This window comes from Erythrolamprus reginae, chromosome 1 (assembly GCF_031021105.1).
Source record: "Erythrolamprus reginae isolate rEryReg1 chromosome 1, rEryReg1.hap1, whole genome shotgun sequence".
NCBI lineage: Eukaryota > Metazoa > Chordata > Lepidosauria > Squamata > Dipsadidae > Erythrolamprus > Erythrolamprus reginae.
Genome location: NC_091950.1, coordinates 317,866,140 through 317,893,013, shown reverse-complemented (window position 1 = coordinate 317,893,013; position 26,874 = coordinate 317,866,140). Strand labels below are relative to the sequence as shown.

The following is a 26,874-nucleotide window of genomic DNA, read 5'->3' as shown; positions in this document are numbered from 1 at the left end:
TTGGTATAAAAAGAAGTAATTAAAAAAAGGGAGGTAATAGGGAAAAGAGACTACAATTAGATTTACACAAATGATAGATTTAAAAGAAGGAATTTGAGGGAAAAGTCATTGGTATAAAAAAAAGTTAAAGAGAAGGGGTTGGAAGGAGAAAATCTATAAAAAGTGGCATTTTTGAGAGATCAAAAGAGAATGGATGAAAAGAAGAAGGTAATAGAAAGGAAAAATTTTTAAGAATTATTTTACATTTAATTGTATCAATACAATTAGTTCTATAAGTATAATTAGCATAAATATTTCGTTAAAAGGTTTGGCTTGAATTAAATTTTGATGAAAAGGAAAAAATAAAAAGGGAATTAAATTAAATTTTAAAAGGAAAAAATAAGGGAATTAAATTAATAATTAATTATAATTATAATTAATTTAATTATAAATTAAACTATAGTAGGTAAATAGTTGGAAGGCTATAAAAATTGAATAATCACAAATTTTCTGTATAAGATTTGTTTTTATGTAAGATTTGCATAATTTATAAAATTTATTTAATATTGAAAAGTATTTAGACAATTACTGAAATTGGAATGTTATAAGTGCTGTATAATTATTTTTAAAGGTCATTATACATGACATATTTTCTTAAAATTAGAATTATTTTTTATATTTGTGTCAAAATATAAAACTTAAGTTTATACACACGAAGTTGTTTATAAACACAAATATAAGTGTGTATAATTAATCAGCATAATTATCTTACTAAAAGGTTTTTTAATAAGTTAATAATTCTATATTAGATTGGAGCATACAGATTGATTGATTGATTGATTGATTAATGAATAAACAAACAAACATTATAGTTTGAATTAAATTTTGATTAAAGGGAAAAATAAAGAAAACAGTAATAAATGAGATGATACCAGATCAATTGTTGGAAGGTTACAAACTTTGAATAATTATTATTTTTCTTTATAAGAAAAATAGTAAAAATGGGGGGATAAATACCTTATAATAACATGGTTGCACTCTTCTATTAAGTAGGGATTTGGCTCTGTTCAGAATTAACTGACCATATTCAAATTGTGGTTAAATAGTAGTAATAATTAAAGTGTTTGATCAAGCCCATTTTCAACTGTTCTAGTAGGAGTTTTTGACATTTACTCAGTTGCCTCTTACAACAAAAGCCATGGTGCTTCAACAAACTATTAATTTAAAGGTGTGCACACTTATGCAACCATGTTATTGTATGGGGGCTTTTTTGTCCAAAAGATTTCAGTATTTTAATGGAATTGTACAGCTTATATTTTGATGACAGTTGAAAAAAATTCTGATTTATCTTGCTCTGATCCCCCCCCCCCCCCCCCAAAAAAAAAAACCCCTGGCATTTCAATAGGGCTGTATAGACTTCCTACATCAGGGGTGTCAAACTCCCGTTACTATGGTGGTGTAACATGACGTATCGTGATTTTTCTTCACTAAATCGACCATGGCCAGCTTGTGACCCATCCAGCCTGCAGGCTGCAAGTTTGACAGCCCTGTTCTATATGTACTCTTATTTCCAAGTGACCTGGTTCATACTTTAAAATACATAGGTTATTACCATTAAAAATAAGTTTTTAATTTAAGTGTTTATAATAAATGTCTGTGCAGAGCATCACTAATGAAATTGTCTAAAACAGCTTCAAAAAGAATAAATTCACTTAGAGATTTAGTTGCTGTTACCTTGTATTGTTACATTAGATCTTTTACTATTTGTATTAATTGATTACACTGCAGCTTTGTACTTATCTGAGGTTTCACTCTATATTCAAAGAACAATAAGTTCCTAATTCTATAAACAATACTGATCAGAACAGCATGTAATCTGTCAAAATAGTTTATTGTGATTTTGATATTTTCTAGGGTAGGGCTCCAAGTAAATACAAATTAAAAATATTTACAAAATGAATGTATACAGCAAAAGCCATTTATAAACAGTGTAAACATAATTTTTGCTAGAAACAATACATTTCAATTCCAAACTCGTACAGCAAGGTCAACATTGCACTTTTTAGATACCAGCAGATCTTTAGCATATAGTAATCAGTAGTCCCAGTTCAAAGAAAACCTAAAACTTTAAAGGCCATTTAGCCCACTGCTAGGTTACTCCCTCAAGTCAGCTTAAGAAAAAGATTTCGGTGGTTAAAAAAGAGAAAAGGGTAATTACTCATCCACCACCAGAAATATAACAGTATCTTTTGATCAAAGCCCCTTTTACTCAGTTGTAGAGTAAGAATTGTATGGTGGCTTTGTGCCAAGAGAAACTTCAACTAAAAGCTATTCTCATTTACCAATGGGAAAAAATGGTATCAGGTATACCAGAGCTGACTTTGGTTATTTTTGTTCCATCTGCATATTGTCATGTTGTGTTTCTGATTCAACTGATGTTGAATTGGAAAAGCAGTAAAAAAAGATTTTATTACTCCACCCTGAAAACTAACTGGACTTAGTTTTCCTTTCATATTGCTTTTGTGGTAGTCTGCGCAATTGTAAAAACTGCCATTAATCTTCAGAAACTATCTGGTGGTTTGTTTGTTTTTTATAATTAGAATCTATCTTTTGACATAGTACTTATTGTACCTTTTTTCTGTAAACAAGTTATTCAAAACTGACTGCCTCAATGCAAAGGCTTACAGCACAAAGATTTGTTTGTATATAGTCAGATTCCAGTATAAAAAGTTTGGAAATGAATTTTTTAAAAATGAGTTTGTTTTACAAGAATAGTCATTCTACTGCACTTTATTAATGAGTTTCATTATCAAAATGAATAGTCACAGTAACTGTATACTAAATAATATATTCTGTACATATTGAACAGCAATTTACTTCTCTAGTTGTTGTGGGGTACTGAAGGCTTCATATACATTAGCAGCAAAGTTTTTCACTTGTTCCATCATTAATAAGTCCTAAAAAGAATATTCAGATCAGTTTTTGCCTTTTTTTTATTATGGTGTACTATTTATATCGTGATATCAAAAATGGAAATTGAACCTTTGCAGTATTAGTATATCTACACTAAAGCAGCGCAAATGCTTAAAATCAAAATTAAAATATAATGAAAAGGAAAAGATGTAAAACATTTAGGAATGAGTGGGAATATAAAGCAAGCGTAAAAACTTTTTTCTGTGTCAGAAACGATTAGTCTTTCCTCCTAGTCATGAAAATAAAGAATAGGCTGACAAAATGTCACTTTAATTATGAATATCTTAATCTTATAATTTGAAACAATATTCCCTATTCCTGTTATTTTAATTTTGTTTTAAAATCATTGGAATTTAGATTTAGCAAGGAAGATATATAATTTTAAAATAGACTAAGGCTTCAGTGCTAAACACACTTGCCTAAGAATAAATCCTATCAAACTAAGTCAAACTTATTTTCAAGCCGTTTGAGTAGAATTTAACTTTAAAACCAAGTAAAGGCTTTCTTACCTGAACAAAATGGCTAGGCGTTTCACTGCAGACTGAATGGATCTGTCCATTTATTATTGGGATTATCTTGGCTAGAGGAAGACTGGCACTGGAAAAACTAGGATGGGGGGGGGGAAATACAGAAGTCGTCTGCTTAATTACTTTTGAAATATACTGATATTACAGCCACCTAAGATTGAAAATATTGACTATCGACATCAAGAACATATGCAATACAAACTGTCCCTTTACAATGCAACAGTGATAAGGAGGTGGGAATTCAAAAAGATTGGTCCCAACTCTTCTATTTACTGTACATACTCAGCATTTCTCAATCTCTGTGAGCCGAGTATCACAGTTTTTTATTGGCTGCCAAGCATAGTAGCTGACAGCAGTATTCTAATTCAAGAATTATCAGAAACAGGTTCTACTAAAATGTTTAAACAAGAAAAGACACATTCCACACTAATACAACTCTGTTCAAAAGATTTTTAGCAATGGAAACACACAAGAGCAGCCATTTATGTGTGGCTCAGACTGGAACAGAAAATTCTTGTTTTTCTACATTTTACCTACATTGTACCTAAATTGACAGCTGGTGATAAAAACAAAATGAGAGGCAATAACTAGAAAATATACTAGCGTATACGGTAAAAATTGCAAAGCATGTAATGGTATAATTCAGTTTGAAGTAATCATGTTTTTCACAGCTAAGACAGCCCCCTCTGGCTCTTCCCTGCTCTTTATTTATTTTTATTTATTTATTTTGTCCAATACACAACTCTTCACACAATAAAACACTTTCATTAGAACTATAGTGAAAACTGACATTTTCCATGCATCTACTTTAAATAATTTTTCTTTGAGAGGATTTGCAGGGTTTTTGCTCAAACTACCATTGTGAAATTGCCATTCCATTTTTAGTGCTTAGGGAAAAAAGATGGAGTGTTTATGCATATGTTTTGGGAATGCCCGGCAGAATTTATGGAAAAAAGTGCAAGAGGATATTAATGGGATGTTAAATATACAATGGATAATTACTAAGGAAATGGCAGTATTAGTTAAAAGCAATGTGATGGGGAAATTTAGAGAAATAAAACAAGCAGCGATAGAAAACGCTCAGGCGGTAATAGCCCTGGGTTGGAAGGATGCGACAAAATGGACAATGCAAAATTGGTACCGGTACATGGTGGACCATATTCAATTTGAGATTATGGATAAAAGGATGAATTCGGTTAATGAAACCGATTTGCGATAGCTGATGGGACGATGGGACAAGGTAAAATGATATATGGCGAGTAGAATCCGAGACCAAGCTACAACGAATAAATTGGAATCACTCTATAATATGTAAACAGATACGTTGCTTTTGAGTTAAAATGGTATACAAGAAACACCCCCAATTTGGTGGTGGGGTGTGAATGCTTGTCTGGTGGTGGGCACTAATCAGAAAGCACCTGTTTTATGTTGTGTTTGTGTCTATATCTTTTTTTAAAAAATTAATAAAAATATTAAATAAATAAATAAATAAATAAATAAGATAGGGAAAAAGATATAACTATTCTCGAATAACAGCTGGGAACATTTGCAATATTAAAATCAGTTTTACCTGTTCACAGAGCCAGTATGGCATATGTCCAGTTCAGTAGGTCTAAAGAATTCTGCCATGTTATCCAGTAATCGACTAAATCCTCTATTTAAGCAACTGCTCAAAACTCTATTAAAATCTGGGCTGGAATGAAGAAAATATTCCCTGGTATTATTCACAATCCTTTGAAAAAAATTAAAGCTGTATCATGCTGCCTTTTTATGCACAAACTGAACTTTTCAGTTGCAGTTTCCAAAACCTGATGGGTCATAGGCTGAACATCATAGGCTGTACATGCTCTAGGGAATTATAAATGTTACATATTGGAAGACAGAAATTCCATTCCAACTTCCTACAGCACATAAAAAATGAAATAAAGTCAACACCATAGTTCAAAATGATACTTGCCAGTAAAGTCATATAGAAACATCCACTTCATTTATCAGCACAAAATGCCAATTAAGGTATCTTTTCATGTCAAAGCTTCCAACAGCAATACACATTTCTTCGCAGTTTTACTGTATAAATCCGTTTGCTTGTCACTCAGACAATAAATAAGTTGTTTCGGCACCCAAATTGCAGGCCATTTGTTTACAATAATAATTATGCTTTGATCTAGCAACATCCATAGCAACATCCATAGGACCAGGTATGCAATTTGCAATGAATTTAGAAAAAGGTCTGCAATGCTACTGATGTAAATCTGATCTCCATTCATACCACTTGTCCATGGTATTGATTTGCTCAACCCAGAAGTAAAAATTAAAGGATATGAGGGCATAAAGGCATAAAGGATTTCTCTCTTGAAGTCTTATAATTATTGTCTGTTATTTCCACAAGTGGACCTTTCATTTGTAAAGATTTATAGAAACTACCATTAAAACTACTAACATCTTAAATGTTGAAAATATCCACATTTCCATTTTTCCCCTGTTTGTCATAAGATGTTTAGCATTAACTCAGGTTGAAATCCTCAAACTTTGCCTACTTACCTTTCTAACATATCTCTTGTTTCATTAAGTAACTTAATGGTAGCGACATCTTTTTCTGTCAGTTCATTAGCCTAGAAAGACAGAGAATAAAGGCAACCTGAATGTTTTCACAATTAGTGTAACTGGATTTATCTGCCTTGAATTCAACCATGATTGTTGCGGCCCTAAAGAGCTGTATTGGAGTAGAATTTACTGTCTATATCAGTGATGGAGAACCTTTTTTTCCTCAGGTGACAAAAGAACGTGAGTGCGCACTATCGCACATGCGTGAGTGCCCACACCCATAATTCAATGCCTGGGTCCAGCAAAAACAGCTTCCCGCGCCCCCGAGGCCCTCTGGAGGCCATAAATGGCCTGTTCCCCAACTTTTGATGGGCCTAGTAGTCTTGTGTTTTGCCTTCCAAAGGCTTCCCTGGAGCTGGGAGAGGGTAAAAATACCCAACCACTTCCCCACGGAGACTCTCTCGAAGCCACAAACGCCCCCCCAGAGCCCCTCTGCAAACAAAAAATCAGCTGACCAGCACACATGCACATTGGAGCTGAGCTAGGACAACTACTTGTGTGCCAGCAGATATGGCTCTGCATGCAACTGTGGCACCCATGCCATAGGTTTGCCATCATTGGTCTATATCAAGGGTGTCAAACTCACATCATCAAGCCCTTTGCTAAACTGGGTGTGGGCATGGCCATCACATGACACATCCGGCTCACAGGTTTGACAGCCCTGGTCTATATGTTATACTGCCAAAGGCATTGTTTATGACAGATGATGAAATCTTTGGCAAATTTATGGGACGGCCTCCTCCCTCACTGGGGCCAGTAAGGGCCAACAGAGCCAGCCTTCTCCAGGTCCCGTCCGCCAAACAATGTTGGTTGGCGGGACCTCAGGGAAGAGCCTTCTCCGGCTGCTCCGACCCTATGGAATCAACTACTCCCAGAGATTTACACTATCTCCTCTCTACTGGTTTTCCGGAAATTTGTTAAAACCTGGCTTTTCCGGTGGGCCTGGAATTAAGACTGATTGTTTCAAGTATGGTTTTATAATACATGTGGTTTTAGTGATTTTTTTAAATTGTTTTTTTTAAAACTTATATTGTATTTATACTTATTGTTAGCCGCTCAGCGTCTGTTTGGAGTGAGTGGTATATAAATGCAATAAATAAATAAATAAATAAACAAACTATTGTACACTGTACTGTTTTTCTCCCCTATCTTAATTTGGAAAAGATGAAGAATAAAGATGTTAGATTCAAGGTAAGTTTCAATTCGATGAAAAACCTACAGAATTAACCCCCTAATTGTAGTTCAGAGTCAGACTGATCCCCCTGCTGTTAATAATATGCAAAATACCTGGAAAGCTAAAGGATTCTCTTCATCTGGCATCATGTAATGACATAGCTTGGATTGTGATGCAGTTTCTTCACATGTGGGATCTTCAGGCTGTTCAATTACCTTTCGAATTTCCCTTAGCTTTTGTTCCAGTTCCATGAGGGAAAGGGCATGCTTGAGAGAAACACTGCAATGAGAAGAGTCAAACTTAGTAGCGTGCATTCAAACCAAGTAGCTTAGATTTTTAAAAGGCCGTATTATACCTTTCAAATACATTCTGCACAGTCTTCTTAACCACGCTTATTAATTCAGTCAAGCCTACGGCAGAAGAGAAACAATGATTGAAGATCAATTCCTACTTGTTCAAATGTCGTAATATTTAATTTTAGGTACAATTGTTTTATAGATAACTTACCATCTCCTAGCAGGTGTTGAATGCTTGATAAATACTGTTGTTGAACTTCTGCGGGAGCCAAAAGTGTCTGCAAGAAGAAAGCTATTCTATATCATTCCTGCTACCTAAGGAACACTACCTATCTTGCATGATCTTGCAGTAAATCGAAACACAGACTTCTCCTTCCTTTACCTCTCCAGTAGCTGCTAAAATTCCAAAGATATTCTACTTTCTTAAAGGACTCTTGTCATCTTTTAAAGTAGAACAAAACAATTCATTCCACCTTGCCGCATCCATTAAAAGCTACATGCAAGCCGGGGTAAATGCTATGGTTCGGCCCTCTCCAGGCATAACGGTAATAGCCTCCACTGGTGGTTTGGAAAACTGGTAGCGGCAGCAGCGCGAGGCTCCACCCACCTGGATGCCACCGTTTTCTTTTTTTAACTCTCTGCACATGCACAAAGCCCTTTGTGCATGCACAGAGGTAAAAAAGCGAGAGCTTCCAAAGTAGTATGAAGGTAAGTAGACTCCACCTCTGATGAAAGCTATCTCGGAAACACAGTTACGGCAAAAACAGGCAATCCATAGCTTTCCTGGGGGTTTTGTAGCCACTGAACACCCAAGATTATGCTGCCAAAATTTGGTAGCAAACAAGAACCATGGCACTTCTTTTTTTAAACAAGTAAAATTGGTGCATTAAAGCTTCCAAGAACCAGATTAATATAATGGTTTGAGGCAGTGATGGTGAACCTTTTTTCCTTCGGGTGCCGAAATAGTGTGGGTGTGCGCTATCGTGCATGTGTGAGTGCCCACATTCATAATTTAATGCCTGGGGAGGATGAAAACAGCTTATCCCACTCCCCAGAGGCGCTCTAATGGTCAGAAATGACCTGTTTCCCTACTGGGCCCAGTAGGCTCGTGTTTCGTTCTCCCCAGGCTCCAGAGGCTTCCCTGGAGCCAGGGGAGGGTAAAAACACCCTCCTCCGTCCTCTGGAGGCTCTCTGGAAGCCAAAAACGCCCTCTCAGAGCCTCTGTGCAAGCCAAAAATCAGCTGTCTGGCACACAGATGCACACTGGAGCGGATCTAGGGCAATGGCTCGCGTGCAGCAGATATGGCTGATTATATCCAGCTGTACATCTCCACCCCATGTCCAGTCAGTGAAGCAGTGGAAGTAATGTGCCGGTGCATGGAGGCTGTTGGGGCCTGGATGGGTGTCAACAGGCTCAGACTCAATCCTGACAAGATGGAGTGGCTGTGGGTTTTGCCTCCCAAGGACAATTCCGTCTGTCTGTCCATTACCCTGGGGGGGAGGGAATTATTGAACCCCTCGGAGAGGGTCCACAACTTGGGCGTCCTCCTCGATCCACAGCTAACATTAGAACACCATCTTTCAGCTGTGGCGAGGGGGACGTTTGCCCAGGTTCGCCTGGTGTACCAGTTGCGACCCTATTTGGACCGGGAGTCACTGCTCAGAGTCACTCATGCCCTCATCACCTCGAGGTTTGACTACTGTAACACTCCCTACATGGGGCTACCTTTGAAGAGTGTTCGGAAACTTCAGATCATGCAGAATGCAGCTGCGAGAGCAATCATGGGCTTGCGCAGATATGCCCATGTTACAACAACACTCCGCAGCCTGCATTGGTTGCCGATCAGATTCCGGTCACAATTCAAAGTGTTGGTTGTGACCTATAAAGCCCTACATGGCATCGGACCAGAATACCTTCAGAACTGCCTTTTGCCGCACAAATCCCAGCGACCAATTAGGTTCCACAGTTGGCCTTCTCCGGGTTCCGTCGACAAAACAATGTCTGGCGGGACCTAAGGGAAGAGCCTTCTCTGTGGTGGCCCATCCCTCTGGAATCAACTCCCTGCAGAGATTAGGACTGCCCCCACCCTCCTTGCCTTCCGTAAACTCCTGAAAACCCACCTATGTCGCCAGGTATGAGGAAATTGATTCCCCTGACTGTCTTGTTTTATGTATGGTTATGATTGTATGATTGGCTTTAAATAAGGGTTTTATAACTGTTTGTTTTTAACAGTTAGATTTGTACACTGTATTGTTGTTGGAAGCTGCTCCGAGTCTTCGGAGAGGGGCGGCATACAAATCTAATTAATAATAATAATAATAATAATAATAATAATAATAATAATAATGGCTCCACGTGCCACCTGTGGCACCCGTGCTATAGCTTCGCCATCACTGGTTTAAGGCATCAGACTAAAAATCAGGAGATAGCAAATTCCAGTTCTCCATAAGGCAGCTGAGTGACTTTGGGCCAGTTGGTGTGTCTCAGTCCTAGGAAAAGACAATGGCAAACCACTTCTCAAGATGTTGCCATAAAACAGGGGTTTGTCTAAAATTCTTCAGACACACAAAATGCCTATCCTCTGAAAGATTTTTTTTTTAAAAAAACTTTACAATAAATCTTGATTTTTCCATTTATTTATTTATTTATTAGATTTGTATGCCGCCCCTCTCCGCAGACTCGGGGCGGCTCACAGCAATGACAAAAACAATATACAATAACAAATCTAATATTAAAGTTTAAAATAACAATTTTACATTAAAAAGCCTAAACCCCCCCCCCCCCAATATATAAAAAAGCATACACACAAACATATCATACATACAGCTACATAAGCAAGGGGGGAATGTTTCAGTTCCCCCATGCCTGACGACGGAAGTGGGTTTTAAGAAGTTTACGAAAGGCAAGGAGGGTGGGGGCAGTCCTGATCCCTGGGGGGAGTTGGTTCCAGAGGGTCAGGGCCGCCACAGAGAAGGCTCTTCCCCTGGGTCCCGCCAGACAACATTGTTTAGTCGATGGGACCCGGAGAAGGCCAACTCTGTGGGACCTAACCGGCTGCTGGGATTCGTGTAGCAGAAGGCAGTCTCGCAGATATCCTGGTCCGGTGCCATGAAGGGCTTTATAAGTCAAAACCAACACTTTGAATTGTGACCGGAAATTGATCGGCAACCAATGCAGACTGCGGAGTGTTGGAGTGACATGGGCATACTTCAGGAAGCCCATGATTGCTCTCGCAGCTGCATTCTGCACGATCTGAAGTTTCCGAACACTCTTCAAAGGTAGCCCCATATAGAGAGCATTACAGTAGTTGAACCTCAAGGTGATGAGGGCATGAGTGACTGTGAGCAGTGACTCCCGGTCCAAATGATGAAAAAGAGCTGACAATGGTAGTCACATCTGGCATCACAACTATATCCTTTGCAGTCTTCCTGAAAAACTGTTTAAGAGCAGTTCCCAGATATAAAAAAGGGGGATTGGTGCCAGGTTACAATATAGTCCAGTGATGGTGAACCTTTTATAGCTTAGGTGCCAAAAGGGTGCATGTGTGTGCGATTGCGTACGTGTGGGGCCACAACCATAATGCAATGCCCTCCTCGTGTATGCGCACAACCTCTGCGCTGCCCCCCATGCATGCATACAACACACACACACCCGTGCTGCCCCAGTGCATGCGCACAGAAGGCTGAAAATCAGCTGGCCAGCATGCGCATGCAGACTGGAGCTGACATAAGGCAATGCCCAAGTAACCTCAGATATGGCTCTGGTGTCATAGGTTCCCCACCACTGATATAGTCTTTGAAGGTATTTTAAGATCTGTATCTCATGCTTTTTGATCATCATTCCATTTTGGAAAATTAAATTTCCATTTTACATAAGTTTCATTTTGGTAATCATAAATATTTTCAGCATGGATTTGTTTCAATGCGATTTAAGCAAAGATAAAAATATACTGGAGTATTCAAGCTATGATTTTCTTTCTTAGTTTTCAACCCAGAAATGTATCTATTTGAAAAAAATCTACTTACAGTGCCATTTTTGCAAACTGCTGCATTGTCTAAGTAAATGTATCCACCAATAATATTTAATTGGACTCGGAGGAGAACTACAAGCATGCACGTACTGTATACGGCTACAATACTCCTTGTAAAACCTTTAATAAAACAAAATAATTACCATGAAATACTGAATTTATGTTTAAAATAATATATTTCATTAATAATACCAAATTGTAATGCTTCTTTTTGAAGACTTAAATCAAGGCTATACTTCTGGAAATTATTTGGTGGGAAAATCTCATTTTTCTTTAAAACCTTTTAAAGGAACAGCGTAATTCAAAGCTCAAGCTAATCAAAGTACTAGATTTAGGTAAATAAAAGCTATTATATTCATGGATTTACTGAAGTAAAGGGCTTAAAAAAAGATTTTACTTAAAATGAAAAAAATGGGGGAACAATTCCCAAAAGGATTGCAAAAGGGTAAATTTCAGAATTTTTACATTATTCTATGTGACACTAGTCTTACTATTAGGACACATTTAAATGAATTATAATAACCATAAATTGTGTTTTTACTATTGCAATGCATCCTTTTGAGGTAAATATAATATCATCACCCTATGCATGTGTTAAGGAGTCTCCTGATGAAATTGCTCTTATTGGATAGTAGCTGATGGAAGAAAACTATCTTTAAACATCACAATCAGATGTAAAATATAAGTTGAGGGAAAGAGAGTTTTGGTGTGACATAGTAACTGAATCTGATGATTTGTTGAGACTGAAGATATGTGTGGCCAGGCAGGAGAGACCAGCAGCAAGGATGACATTAAAGAGGAAGCATCGTGAAGGACATGTTGAAAAATCTTGCTGAAGGCAAAGGTCAAGCAGAAAAGCCTTCAAACGCCTAGCACAAAGAAAGGTCAAGTCATTTTGGTAGTAAGCTCTTCTTCCAGTGATTTGGTTTAAAGGCACACTGGCCCTTAGAACCAGAGTAACGACAAAGGAACACCAAGGTTGGCCACAGCTTCTAACATAATACACAGAGGGTGTGGCAGCTAGAATTCAAATTCTTGCCACATCCTGGTGATAGAAACATAGAAACATAGAAGATTGATGGCAGAGAAAGACCTCATGGTCCATCTAGTCTGCCCTTATACTATTTCCTGTATTTTATCTTAGGATGGATATATGGTTGTGGTGATGAAGTCACTTAAGCTAAGTGTTCTGCCGGGCTCTATGGTATGAGTCTCCTGAAAATTCAAGGGTACAAATTTCAGACACACACCCTTAAAAGTTCAAAAACAATGTTCTTTATCACAAAAATTCAAAAGAAACAAAGCACCCTTTTTGTACTCATCCCAAAACAACCTGGTAGTCTGTACAATCCGCTTAATCAGTCCTTAAGTACTTAGCTAGCAGTTGTGAAGGAACGTCACAGCCCTCCTTCTTCCACGAAGTGAAACACACACACTTTGCTCTGCTTTGGTTTCAAAGTCGTGAAAAATCAACAAACAGCAAGGCACAGTCCTGAAGAACAACGATCAGATAATCTTCCACAACGGCCCAAGCCAGCACGCTGCTATGTATATCAGCAGCTCTAATTACTGGAGCCCCACCCAAACACAGGTGGCCTCTCTTATCTCCTGTAATATTTCCTCAATTGGTCTCTTCTATGCATAAGTCTGCGCCTGCGTGGGTCTAACACTTCCTCATCTGAATCAACCGAAGATAATGGAGATTGGCTTCTTGGGCTGTGTTGCAAGCCCTCCTCTTCCAAGTCACCCCCACCTTCTTCTTCATCCGAGGAAACTGCACTACCTGACTCTGTCGGCAATAAAACAGGCCTATGACATGTTGATGTTTCCCCTGCATCCACCTCCACATTCCTTGGGGCAGGAGCTGGGCCAGAGCCAACCACAACACTAAGCAGGCTTTCTATGAAAGTACAAGACAAAGACATGGCAAGAGTGTCTCAGAGCAAGCAGCTATATTAAACAACAGCTATTATTATGATTATTGGGCTGCATGAGGTATATTGAGGTGTATGGGGTGCTTAGAAAAGGGTAGCACCTCTGGTGTAGAGGCATGCTGTGTCCTTTTATAACAGCTCATTTAGGGCAGCTTTTAGGGCAGCTCATTCGCCTTTGGTCCCCACTTGTCACTTAGCTCTCACCTGTGGCTCCTACTAGCTGTAGCATGCACAGCAGCCACACCCCAGTTTTGACAGGCTGGCCAAACCAGGCTGAGAGTAGCTGATGGGTCATTGACTTTCAGTGAGATAGGGACTTGTCTATCCTGAGCATGTGAAGATACATTCCGGTGGACTGAGCGGATGAAACCTACTAGAATAGGTCAACGGTCATGAAGGCGGTCTCTGCAAGCAATGTGGTATGCTAAGAGCATGACAAAAAGGCGCCCTGGTCAACCACTAGGAGAAGGGAAACTCTGACTGCAAACCTCCAGTGCCTTGTGGCTATATCCATCATTGAAAAAGGCTTCAAAGATGCTACCAATAGTAACAGGGTGGGTATAATCCCAAAACATCTGGTGCACCACATCAACAGCACTGATAAAATTATCATCAGTAAATTGCAAAAAGCAACTTTATTTGGAATGAGTACATCTAGGGATAATACCTCTAACACCAAACAACATCTGCTTTTTCTATGACAAATTATGATGTTTATTGGGATAGTGTTTGAAGCACAATAGCCAATACTGAAGAAAGAAAAGTCTAATTCTATGTTTACCTAAAGATGGATCAAAAGCACAATGGTTCATTTGACTTACTTATAATCTTCAGTTCTTCCCATATTTCTAACTTATTAGCCGGCCTACCAAAAGAATAGAATAAACACATTTATAATTAATTGAAGAGCTCCATTTCAGTCCACATTAAAAAAAAAAGACACCAAACATAAAAATATAATAAAGGAGAAAAATGCTGGGATTTTGGAAAGTGATACTGTAATATGGAGAATGCTTGCAAAGCACAGGAATTTATGCAATGTTGCCATTCAGTTGAGAGGCGCTCCATTTCCATCAAAGGATTTCTGTTCCATCAAAAGAATGGATTCTTAATCCTACCCATTCTTCTGCACACATTGGAAAGGAACAGGAAGTTCAATTGCATAAGCACATTTACTCACATAGGATTGGAATAAATCTGTATTTGTGATGCTAAAAAAATACAATTGTGTAGCCCAATGTTGCCTTGGTAATAAATATTTCAGAAGACATGTTAAAAAAAGTCATTTAACCAGAATGCAGATTCATCTATGAGTTTCATGCATAAAACAATAGCATAAAAAAAGGATTCAGATATTTCAGTTTTTCTCCCCTGAAGTCAATTCATATATACGTAGTACAGTACATGCTAAGCTATTTAGATCTTATATGACTTTGGCAAGAAAGTACTTCAACAGAGTGTTAACAGAAAACATAGTTTTGTCCATGCTAACGTTATGTACATATTACCAAAATCTAAAGGACAGACATTCAAAAAACCCTATAATAATATTTTGACAATTAATGCTTACTTGTTTTTCAGCAGGGAAGTGAGATTCTCAGAATTCAATTGATACATCAAAGTGTCTCTTAATGTTGGAAGCATTGATAGTACTAAAAAGTAGATGATAGGAAGAATTATTTGAAGGCATGGAGCATCATCAACAAAGTAAAAATAATAATTTGAGTGTAACAGTGAGGATGTTACTGTAGAACTGGATGTAAGTATCTCTATAACATAATTTTAACATTTGGAAAAATATTTAAGGCTGATTTAAAATCATCTTTAGAAAAAAATAAATGTAAGGATCACTGACAGTTTCAGTAAGTTTCAAAAGGAATCTGCTATATCAGATTACACATTACTGGTAAAACAAAAAAACAAAACCCAGCTCTCCTAAAAATGCAGAACTAGACTCTTTGAATTCTATTTATTATGCTAACCTGTCCATATTAGCATGACTAACCATACCAATTTATTTCATAAATAGTACCAAACCACTGTTAAGGGTAATCATATTTTGCATGATAAATTGTTCAATTATGATTTATAGTCAATTAACAATTTAGAAATAGAAAATATAGCTTACAAATTTTTATTATTTATTGTTCTATCTTTGTTTGTTTGTCAGACATGTACAACATAAACATAAGCAAAGAAAGTACAGATAAATGAGGACAATAGGACAGTATCACAGCGACGGTAGACACAATGATGTGCTTATGCACGCCCCTTACAGATCTCTTAGGAATGGGGTGAGGTTGACCATAGACAGTATAAGGTTAAAGTTTTGGGGATTTGGGGAAGAAACCACAGTCAGGTAGTGCATTCCAGGCACTGATCACTCTGTTGCTGAAGTTGTATTTTCTTCAATCAAATTTGGAGTGGTTTACATTAAATTTGTATCTATTGTGTGCTTATGTATTGTTGTGGTTAAAGTTGAAGTAGTCATTGACAGGTAGGACATTGTGGCAGATGATTTTATGAACTAAATTTAGATCAGATTGAAGACAACGTAGTTCTAAATTGTCTAAGCCCAAAATTTCAAGTCTGGTGGAATAATGTACAGTATTCTGTTTGTTTGTTTGTTTGTTTGTTTGTTTGTTTGTTTGTTTGTTTGTTTGATAGGCCACCCTTCTCCTCATAGACTCAGGGCAGCTCACAAGAATAAAAACAGATAGTCTGTTGTGAGCAGAGGAATGGAGGACTCCTCTTGTGAAATATTTCTGGACCCTCTTGATTATATTAATGTCCGATATGCAGTGCGGGTTCCAGACAGGTGAGCTGTATTCAAGAATTGGTCTAGCGAATCTTTTGTATGCTCTGGTTAGCAGTGTAATAGATTAACAATTCTTATTGCCTTTTTGGCAGTGTTGTTACAGTGGGCTCTGGCACTTAGGTCATTACATATGAATACTTCAAGGTCCTTGAGAGAGTGAGGGACATTTACGAGGTTGTGTCCTCCAAGCTTGTATTTTCTGTTTTGATTCTTTTTGCTCACATGTAAAATCTGTTTGTATTTATGGTAATCATGTTTTGATAAGCTGCCTGAATTAGCCAGTATTGTTTTAAGCATTATTTCATCTGTAGCAATTGCTCCATTAAAGAAACAGAATTTAGATGTTAAAACAAATACTGGAAAAAAGGGAATTTGGCAAACAGTGAGCTTCGGACTTTGGTCTCTTTGACAAACAAAATAGCTAGGGTATCACCTTACCTGTCATATTGCAAGTCCTCTGATTACTTTCAAAATGATACTGCCTTCTTGCTTGTGCTATATATTCTGCTGCTTCTCTTTCTTGAATTTCCTTCATTTTTTTCTGACCATATTTTCCCAGTACATAAACCCCTACAAAAGACATACACACATACATATCACACTACATTCTCTGAAATACCAAGCTACTGATAATTTGGGATATGGTTGATCAGTCCAAGAATAATATATACTGCTCAAAAAAATAAAGGGAACAGTCAAATAACACATCCTTGATCTGAATAAATGAAATATTCTCATTGAAAACTTTATTCTGTACAAAGTTGAATGTGCACAACAGCATGTGAAATTGATTGTCAATCAGTGTTGCTTCCTAAGTGTACAGTTTGATTTCACAGAAGATTGATTTACTTGGAGTTATATTGTGTTGCTTCAGTGTTCCCTTTATTATTTTGAGCAGTGTACATCCAGAGAAGCATTAAACAAAGAAATGCATTTAGCAAGATCATGGGGTAAAGCTTTTGTACTTAGAAAAAAGAAGATATTTTCTCAAATGGGTGACAAGATATACTTGAAACAGGAAAGCATTGTGCAAGTCTGTTCATGCAATTGTGAATGAAGAAGGAGGTTAATCTAGAATATGTGAACTAATTAAAGAATCTGTCTAAACTTGAACCACTTTCATCAGTAGGAACTATGTCTCCATTGGAGGAACTTTTTAGGCAAGATAAATTCTTAACTAAACATTCTTTAACCAAGCATTCTCCTGATGCACTATGTATCAATTTTTTCATTATTTATTTATGGTAAGATAGCAACTTGGTTTCCTTTAATTACAAATTCCGATTCAAAGAAACATATTTATGAATTCAGAATCTTCTAGTGAGAGAGATTTTAAACTCAGTTGCAAAAGCAAATGCTACCATTAACAGTGCTTCAAAACAGGTTTTGAAACATTGCCTTTAATCCACACCTTCCATGCAGGCCCAGCAAATGTGACTGTAGCTCTGTCATTCTTTCCTCCATTGTCCTATTTGTATAAGGCTCAGGGGAAAAAAATCTTGCCACTTATTTTTCAGTACAACAGAAAAACTTATTTCTCCCCCGTCTTTTGCTAAAGATAATGCTCTTGGAATTTACAGGTAAATTTGCTTGGTTGATAACTTTTATGTAAAGGGAAAACTGTTTGTGCTGATGTTGACAAATTATGAGCTCAGGTAAGCATATCTTTGAATCATTTTTCTTCCTGTTCATTACTGCTTGAGTTTATTTTAACTTGGTTTGTTTGTTTGTTTTATTTGTCTAACATGTACAGAATAGTAGTAGTTTGCATATTTGCATAGCTTACAAATTTTTATTGTTTATTATTTTACTTTTGTTTGTTTGCCAAACATGTACAAGATAGCAGGTATAGCTATAAACAGAAACATAAGCAAAGTAAGTAGCAGTAAAAGTAAAAAGTAGCAATAAAAGAGCACAATAGGACAGTAGGGCAGGGATAGTAGGCACAATGGTGCGCTTATGCACTCCCCTTACAAACCTTTTATAAATGGGGAGAGGTTGGCTGTACACAATCTAAGGTTAAAGTTTTTGGGGATCTGGGGAAGAAACCACAGTCAGGTAGTGCATTCCAGGTATTGATCACTCCACTGCTGAAGTCCGTATTTTCTGCAGTTGAATTTGGAGCAGTTTACATTTAAGTTTAAATCTATTGCGTGCTCTCGTATTGCTGTGGTTGAAGGTGAAGTAGTCATTAACAGGAAGAAATGTAACAAATGCTATATAATAACAAACAAATGTAACAAATGCTAGATAAATTAATTCGTCATGGCATATAATTTTTTTTAAAGACAGAAATACCAAGATATGTACAACAAGGAGCTTGTCTAAAAAAGAGGGAAATGAGGGTCAGTAGGAGGAAAGGCAAGTTATTCATTTTTCTCCATATCGACCTCTGGAGCAAGATGATGGTATTTTTTAGCCAATACAGTATAGGTAAACTATACCTATATACCTATAACTATACTTCTATAAGCATAAGCACACCATTGTGCCTACCATCCCTGTCCTATTGTCTTTTTAAAATAATTTCTATATTATGTTTATACTTGATTGACAAGTAAAATAAATAAATAAAATAAATAAATATAAGGTATAGAAAACTAAGAAGAAAATCTGTAAATAAATCAGGAGTTACCATCCTCATGAACCCATCCTTGGGAAGAAGACCACTCAGCATAGATCAGGGATAGGCAAAGTTGGCTCTTCTATGACTTGTGGACTTCAACTCCCAGAATCCCTGAGCCAATCATGCTAGGTCAGGAATTCTGGGAACTGAAGTCCACAAGACATAGAAGAGCCAACTTTGCCTACCCCTAGCATGGATAAAGGAAGCAAAATTTAAAGGGGCGAGCCAGGAAATGTCCTGCAGATTTTAAGGGGGCTGACGCCTCTGGGTCTTGGGGCAGCGCAGGAAGAGCACAGGGGGCGTTGGGGATCCAGTCGAGCTGCTTGCTAACAGCTGTTTCTGGACAGCGAAGCCCAGCAAATGGAGGCCCGGGAAAAGCCCGGAAGGGAGGGAGAAACTCACCGCCCAGGAAAGCGCCCAAGAAGAAACATTTCTTTTTGTGACGCTTCAGGAAGCCCCACACGGCCAGCAGCATCTCAGCGGCAGCGGCGGCAGATGAGGATTCTCAAGCCAAGCCGACCGCTCCGCCCACCCGTCCCCCGCGCGCCGCAGGAAGCCCCGCCCCTCGTCTCCGACGCCGGCTTCGTTTGGCCCGCGTCCTCCAGCAATTCGAGTCCTATACCCACCCACCTCCGCCCAGCAGCTTGGCTCCGGTTCTCCCTTCATTTCTTTCCCTCTCGGACCCGCTCTCTCTTTACTTTTCGTTCCGGAAGCGCGGCGACGCTTTCCTTTCCAAGAGATGGAAGAAGTGGCGAGGAGGTGGCCGGTGAGCGCGGGGGAAACTGAATCCTGGATGGACAGAGCTGTAGATATGGTGAGGAGGGCGCCTCTCGCAGACAAGCAACGGAACCGAAGGGTTTTGGTTTTTTTTTAAAAAAAGAGGGACGGTCGTCCCGTAAAGAAAATAGCAATGGCAATAGTACCTCATAGTGCTTTTAAAGCCCTCTCTAAACGGTTTACAGAATCAGCATATTGCCCCCAACAATCTGGGTCCTCATGCTAGCACTGGCTGTTTGCCAATCCATTCCTTTTGATGTATTTTTCCATTGTATGTTTGCTTACTTTCTTTTAATGTTTTCCTCTATAATGAATACAAACATAAATTCCCTTATTAATTGCACCTGCAACTGGGTGAGCATTCTGAACGGCTGGGGAGTGGGAAAAAGGAAGGCTGAAGGAAAGACTATAAGCATAGTCAGAGTCATATGATTTTCCACTTAGTGTCTTGTGTCATTTATTGACCCAGTGCAAGTGTGACAGAGTAAATGCAGCTGGATACATTGTGCTTTTGAACTTGCAATCTGTGAAAAATAGGACACCACATTCTTCCTAACAATACTGTTGCTAATGACTTTGTATTGATAGGCTAAAGATGCACTTGAGAGTGGTGAAGTACCTGTTGGTTGCCTCATGGTCTACAATAATGAGATTGTGGGGAAAGGAAGGAATGAAGTTAACGAAACCAAAAATGTAAGTGACAATCCTATCCTTTGCACTGCATGTACTGTATAAATAGAAAGATCCTCAATAAATTCCTCTACTTCATCTGTGTTTAAAACCTGTTTTGTATAATTTGGGAATTGTATAGCAAATTACTGTTTTGGAATTTTTATGTTTTGAGTCCAAAGGCTTCCCAGGAGCCAGGGGAGGGTAAAAATGCCATCCCCCATCCCCTCGGAGGCTCTTTGGAAGTCAAAAACACCCTCCCAGAGCCTCTATGCAAGCCAAAAATCAGCTGGTCGGCACACACATGCAAGTTGGAGCTGAGCTAGTGCAACAGCTCGTGTGCCAGCAGTTAAGGCTCCATGTGCCACCTGTGGCACCCATGCCATAGGTTCACCATCACTATTATATAGTATTGCAAAGAAATGAAAGTACTGTAGGTGTATTTAAAGGCTTTGATGCCAAATGCTGCCATAATTGGGGAAGAAAAACAGGTGATGTAATAGATGAACATGCATAAAGCTCATAAGAGCATTTCCTATGCTGTCTATTTGCTTTTTATGACTGTTAGATCAATCTTTTTCTTTGCATTAATTGTTGGAAAGATTAAATAGAAAATACAAAGTTAATCCCTGACAGATAGAGAAAAACATTTGCTAGTAGTCAATCCTGTTTTGATCAAACAGCTGTTTTTCTCCTGTCCTCTTTGCTCTTACTTGTTTCAGAGACTGAAAAGGAAAAGAAAGTAAAGCAGAGACACAACTCCATGCCTTTGATTCTTGTTTTGTTTTTTGATGACCTTTATTGTTTTGACACTGAATTTCTATGGCTCTTGCAGGGTTTTGGGGTGGTTTTTTTGGTTCTGTTCTGTTCTGGGATTGGCTTTTGGAATTGCTCCAGTAAAATAAAAACAAAAGGCACTGTATAAAATAACATCGGTGTGATGAAATAAGACCTCACCTATATTGGTTGTCAATGACCTTCCCTACCTTACAGTGGAAATTTTGAGAATCTGTTGTAAAAAAGAATTGCAACCATTGCAACTGTTTGGCTTGTATAGGTGCTTTACAGAAATATAAATATTGTGCCCTATTCTACTATGACTTTTGTTGTTGCTTTTTCAAATGAGGCCTGGATTCTGATAGACTGCTTTGATAGTATGAAGATACATACTTATATGACAGCCAGTAGGTTTAGAGTGACAGATTAGGATTGGGGAACCATAAAATTTCCTGAATGACCTGGCCAGTCGTTCCTTTTCAGTCGAAAAGCCAGCGTGGTATATTTTTGAAGGCGTCGGGGTGACACCAGCATTTGCCCTCAGCCATAGAGGCTTCCTGGGTGATTTCTGATGAAAAGGCAGGATATAAGCCTAGTAAAATAACAAACAAACAAACAAACAAATAAATAAATTGCAACAAATTTCCAACAAGGGTCCCTCTCATGATTTTGTTTTGTTTTGCTTATAAAGAAAATTCTGCAAAACGTTGTTATAATCTTGATCTTGTCTCCTGATACAATATAACAAGCATCCTCAGGCGTAAGAAAGTACTTCACTCCATGCTTCAGTGAATTGTCTTAATTGCCTTAATCCAAACAAAATCGGGACTACCTCAAGCAAAGTAGGTTTCCAGTTTTGGAAATTATGGAAAGCATGGAGAATACAACCCCAGAGCTAAAGGAAAACTAACCTTTCTCCACCAGTGGCGGTACTCTGTTTTAATACTGAAAATGCTCAACTCCATACACTAGAGGGCAGTAGATTGAGGAAAACTGTCCTAGACCACCTTGTTCAAATAGTTCTTGTAATTCTATTAAAAATGAGTTTTCCCCCTTATATGTGTTGTTTTAATTTTCTTAAATTTGTTTGCTGGTCATCTTATCACAGTGTAACTGTGGGCAATTTACAATGTTAAAAAGGATAAAACTATACAAAGCATGTATGTAACAAGAACAAAGTACTATAAAAGCATACACTATTAACTAACTAATTTGGGAGGGTGGGAGTAGAATGAGCAATGGGAATGTTTGGATCTGTTATTAATCTATCAATCGCCTCCAATATGACACTTCCCTATTGGAGCACCAGGCCAATTGGCAAAGCCAGGTTTTGGGGCTTTTACTGAAGGTCAGAATACATTATATGCAAAGTAACCCATTTTATGTGGTACCAGTTCTGATTTCCCCCTTCCCCTCGCTTTATTCCTATAGGCTACTCGCCATGCAGAAATGGTAGCAATTGATCAGGTCTTAGATTGGTGTCAACAGCACAAGAAGCAACCTGAGGAAGTTTTTACACACACAGTATTGTATGTCACAGTTGAGCCTTGTATTATGTGTGCAGCTGCACTTCGAATGATGAGTATCCTTCTCCAAATGTTGGTCATGTTCCACCTTAATACGGAATTCAAAATAGCTGGACTGACAAATTAAACAGGATCGTTACTATTTGTATATTATATACTATCTGTGTAAGATTTCTTATCTAACCTAGTTAATGCCTTAATTGATCTGCATAAATCCCATTGGTTGTATATGGTTGTCAAAATGAACGGTTTGGAGGCTGTGGCTCGGTTCTAAATATCTCTTCTGCTACCTTAACAGATACAGGAGAACAATTTCAAGTGAGTACTTCATTATTGTGCCTTTCTATATGTTCATAAAAATGTGTTATGTCAAAGTCATGTAGTGATGAAAACCTTGCTCTAGAAGGCCAAATCAACATTTTGGAAGACAGCGTGTATAAATTATTTCATGACTTAAGCCACCCCATTTTAGAAAAATTAATTTGTTGATTGGAATGCTATTCTCTAATATAGAATCCTCTGTATGTTTTCTTGCATTTTGTGGTTCAGTGAGATATTTTTCATAGTTTAATAAGAAAATAAGACTTTGGAATAACAGGTGATAATCAAGGTAGATTCAGTGAATGCAACTAACCATATAATACCAGGAAAATTAAGTCCGGATATAGAAAATGGAAGGACTTTGTATAACATTTATTTGTCTAAATATCAAGTAGAAAAGAAAAAATATTTATCTATGCTTAAATAAACAAAACAAATTGCAATTTTAGAATAAAATTAGATTTTAGAAAAGAATCAACATGGTAAATGTTTTTTGATATTTCACCTAATGTTTACATTTTGGCTGTGTGCTATATTATGAGCAGAATATTTGAATTTTAAAATATACAAACATTATGGAAAGCAGTCCTTTGTTTAACTATATGCTTTTAAAATTTCTTATTCACTAAGAATATCTTCTTTTATATTTCCCTGAAAATAAGATCCTGTCTTATATTTTTCTGAAGTCTGAAATAAGCACTTGGCCTTATTGCCATGCACTCAAAAGCCCAAATAGGCTTATTATCAGTGGATGTCTTATTTGGGGTAAAATGTGCTTACATATTTCAAGAATAAATATTATCTGAGGATAATCTGTGGCTATAATATCATTAAGTCACTATGCTGGGTCAAGAGGTCTTGACAACTAGAGAGAAAACAATGGGTAAAAAACAAGTTTTTGGGAGAAGCACTCTGTAGACAGTGGTGGGGCTCCCGACGGTACAACTAATTGAGCACAGCTCTGCAGTTCTGGCGCGCGAGTGCGGGATCGAGCTCAATTTTCCCTGCATGCAGGGAAGCAAAAACCCTCACCGAAACTCGCACACACATGTGTTCCAATGTGAGATTTTGCTACCTCCAAAGGTGGGGAAGCAAAATTGAGCTCCATCCCGCAGTTGCGCGCCAGAGCCGCACACAATTAGCCATACCGGCAGGAGCCCTCAACGGTCTATAGATCTATTAACCAATAAATTCCATGATTATTTTTTCATATATATTTTAAGGTCATATTTCCTGAGATTTTGTTTAACCACAGTTTCGTAGTTTGTCCTGGTTTGCATGAGTTTCTTAAATTTGATGTTTCCAGTTAGGCCAGGCAAGTGCAATTTCAATAAATTATACATTTTTCATAAGCAAATGCATTTTACTTACATATCCACTTAATAGTTTTATTTCCAATCATAGCTTACCTAGCAAGCATTGTTTAATAGGTTCTATTCTTATTTTAACACTCCAGCATAGCAACAGCAGAAGCTATGTTACTCCCACTTTTGAGTTCTTTAAAAAATATATATTCTGCTGATTAATCTTCATTTAAGATGCATTTTTTAGCAACATGTTTAATTTTTTTAGTGCATAGCTGGGGTTATCGATCTGAAGAAGCTGTGGAGATGCTGAAACCTTCTACAGGACAAGAGAATCCAAATGGTAAAAACCTCCTATCAGCATTTTAATCTGTGTAGACGTTTATAAATTTGAATATTAGTGACCTCAGTTTTTTTTCTTTTTGGCAGCACCAAAATCAAAAGTTCGTAAAAAGGAATTCAGTAAATGAGAGACTGTGTAAAGTTAACCAGTCTAGAAGTAGAATAAATCCTTGAATGATCTTCGCGATGCTGACCTTTGCTGGACTAAATTATTTAGGAGGTTGAAACTGACACACCTGTCCCTATTCAATATGTGATTGAATGTAATATGCAAATTATGACAAATTAACAAATACAGTTGTGGGTCAAAATGTCTAGTTTGTTTTCCCCTGGGTGCCAAACTCGAAAAGGTTTTATTGAAAGAATAATACCAGCTATGGCTGAACTCTTGCAACTATTGATTTTGAACTTGACAAGAGGTTCAGCTAATTAGGGTAACACATGCTTTGCCTAGTACAGACTTGTGCTGATTTCTATTATCTTGTAAATTATTTGGACAAGGACTCTGTATAAAACTCTCTGTCATCTTCCAGTTCACTAAGTTGTTCATTAAGTTATACATGCTGAATCAAGCTTTCCAGGTCACCTGCTACTTGGAATTTCTCTGGGAACTAGTCTGATTACTATTAGGACTTTATTAAGCTATAATATAGTCCAGAGGTTGGTTGGTTGGTTGGTTGGTTGGTTTTGTCAGGAAAAAAATTAATTCAACAATTCAACATGAAGAGGGAAATATATGTTATCAGATGGAAGAGAAGAAGACTATTGTACAAAAATTCTTTACATCATTGTACAATCAGGAAAACATAGTGGAAGATATTAAGAATATCGGAGAGTGGTTGCATACAAATCTAATTAATAAAATAAAATAAAGAATTACTTAAATGAGAGGGGTCCTCTCCTTAGTAACAGATATAACTAAAGAAATGTTAAATGATAAATTACAATGATGGAAATGAAAATGGGAGTTCAAAATAAATAAATGAAACACTGAGGCCAGATGGAATTCCTGTAGAATTCTATAAAGAAATACAACAGCCAGTGGACACATTACTATTAGAGGTATATAATGAAGCATTGGAGCAGGCAAAACTTCCTAAGTCCAGGACAGTCACTAACAACTCTTATACCCAAAGAAGACACAGATAAACAACAAATTAAAAATTATAGACCAATCTCATTGTTGAACGCTACTGTGAAAGCATGGGGGTGGCAACATCAAGCTTTGGGGCTATTTCTCTGCAAAGGGAGCAGGACAATTGATCCATGTACATAAAAGATGAATGAGGCCATATATCGTGAGATTTTGAGTACAGACCTCCTTCTATCAGCAAGGACACTGAAGATGAAACGTGGCTGGGTCTTTCCGCATGATAATGATCCCAAGAACACCGCCAGGGCAATGAAGGAGTGGCTTTGTAAGAAGCATGTCAAGGTCCTGGAGTGGCCTAGCCAGTCTCCAGATCTCAACTATAGAAAACGTTTGGAGGGAGTTGAAAGTCCATGTTGCCCAGCGACAGCCCCAAAATCTCATGCACTAGAGGAGATCTGCATGGAGGAATGGGCCAACATACCAGGAACAGTGTGTACCAACCTTGTGAAGACTTACAGAAAACGTTTGACCTCTGTCATTGCCAAAAAAGAATATATAACAAAGTATTGAGATTAACTTTTATTATTGACCAAATACTTATTTTCCACCATAATTTGCAAATAAATTCATTAAAAATCAGACAATGTGATTTTCTGGATGTGTTTTCTCTTGTCTTTTATAGTTGAGGTCTACCTATGATGTCAATTTCAGGCCTCTCTCATCTTTTTAAGTGGAAGAACTTGCCCAATTGGTGTCTGACTAAATACTTTTTCCACCACTGTATACTACTTTATATGTAAATCTATAGTACATACTGTGGATTTATCTTTACACTACTAAATTTGCAAACTACTAAAACACTCTGCTATTAATTGTTCAGTTAACTGAAATAGTCCATCATAGTGAAATAATTTTTGAATTAAAATAACCTCAAATTTGCAGCCTTAACGAATGTATACAAACTATGGGGCCCATTACGCCTGTGGAAGTGAAATTTCAAGGATCTTCAGACCAGGTATACTGGAAAGATTATGTAGGCAGCCCTACTGTATTTCTGCCATCAGCTGAGGCTGTGTGTGATCCTGATTTATGACACATTCTGT

At 37.6% G+C, this 26,874-nt stretch overlaps 2 protein-coding genes across 3 annotated transcripts; one reads left to right on the top strand and one right to left on the bottom strand.

Moving 5' to 3' along the window:
- Window positions 1-1,851: 1,851 nt before the first annotated feature.
- Window positions 1,852-19,867, bottom strand: PEX3 (peroxisomal biogenesis factor 3). 2 transcript variants are annotated; one of them, XM_070733652.1, is made up of 12 exons: window positions 19,661-19,867; window positions 16,775-16,906; window positions 15,089-15,170; window positions 14,340-14,383; window positions 11,580-11,704; window positions 7,765-7,831; window positions 7,613-7,667; window positions 7,371-7,536; window positions 6,021-6,091; window positions 5,050-5,172; window positions 3,462-3,558; window positions 1,852-2,936 (listed from the first exon to the last, which is right to left on the bottom strand). In XM_070733652.1, exons 2-12 carry the CDS (start codon window positions 16,869-16,871, stop codon window positions 2,853-2,855), a joined length of 1,011 nt encoding a protein of 336 aa, XP_070589753.1. In that variant the 5' UTR covers window positions 16,872-16,906; window positions 19,661-19,867; the 3' UTR covers window positions 1,852-2,852. The 2 variants fall into 2 exon arrangements, with proteins under 2 accessions (XP_070589753.1, XP_070589752.1); XM_070733651.1 differs by lacking the exon at window positions 19,661-19,867 and adding an exon at window positions 19,365-19,630.
- On the top strand, window positions 19,517-26,415 carry ADAT2 (adenosine deaminase tRNA specific 2). The gene is given in 7 exon segments (XM_070733653.1): window positions 19,517-19,776; window positions 20,328-20,432; window positions 22,617-22,767; window positions 22,923-23,029; window positions 24,605-24,613; window positions 24,616-24,679; window positions 24,766-26,415. Coding segments are annotated over 7 exon segments (552 nt in total). The 5' UTR covers window positions 19,517-19,701; the 3' UTR covers window positions 24,807-26,415.
- Window positions 26,416-26,874: the final 459 nt, after the last annotated feature.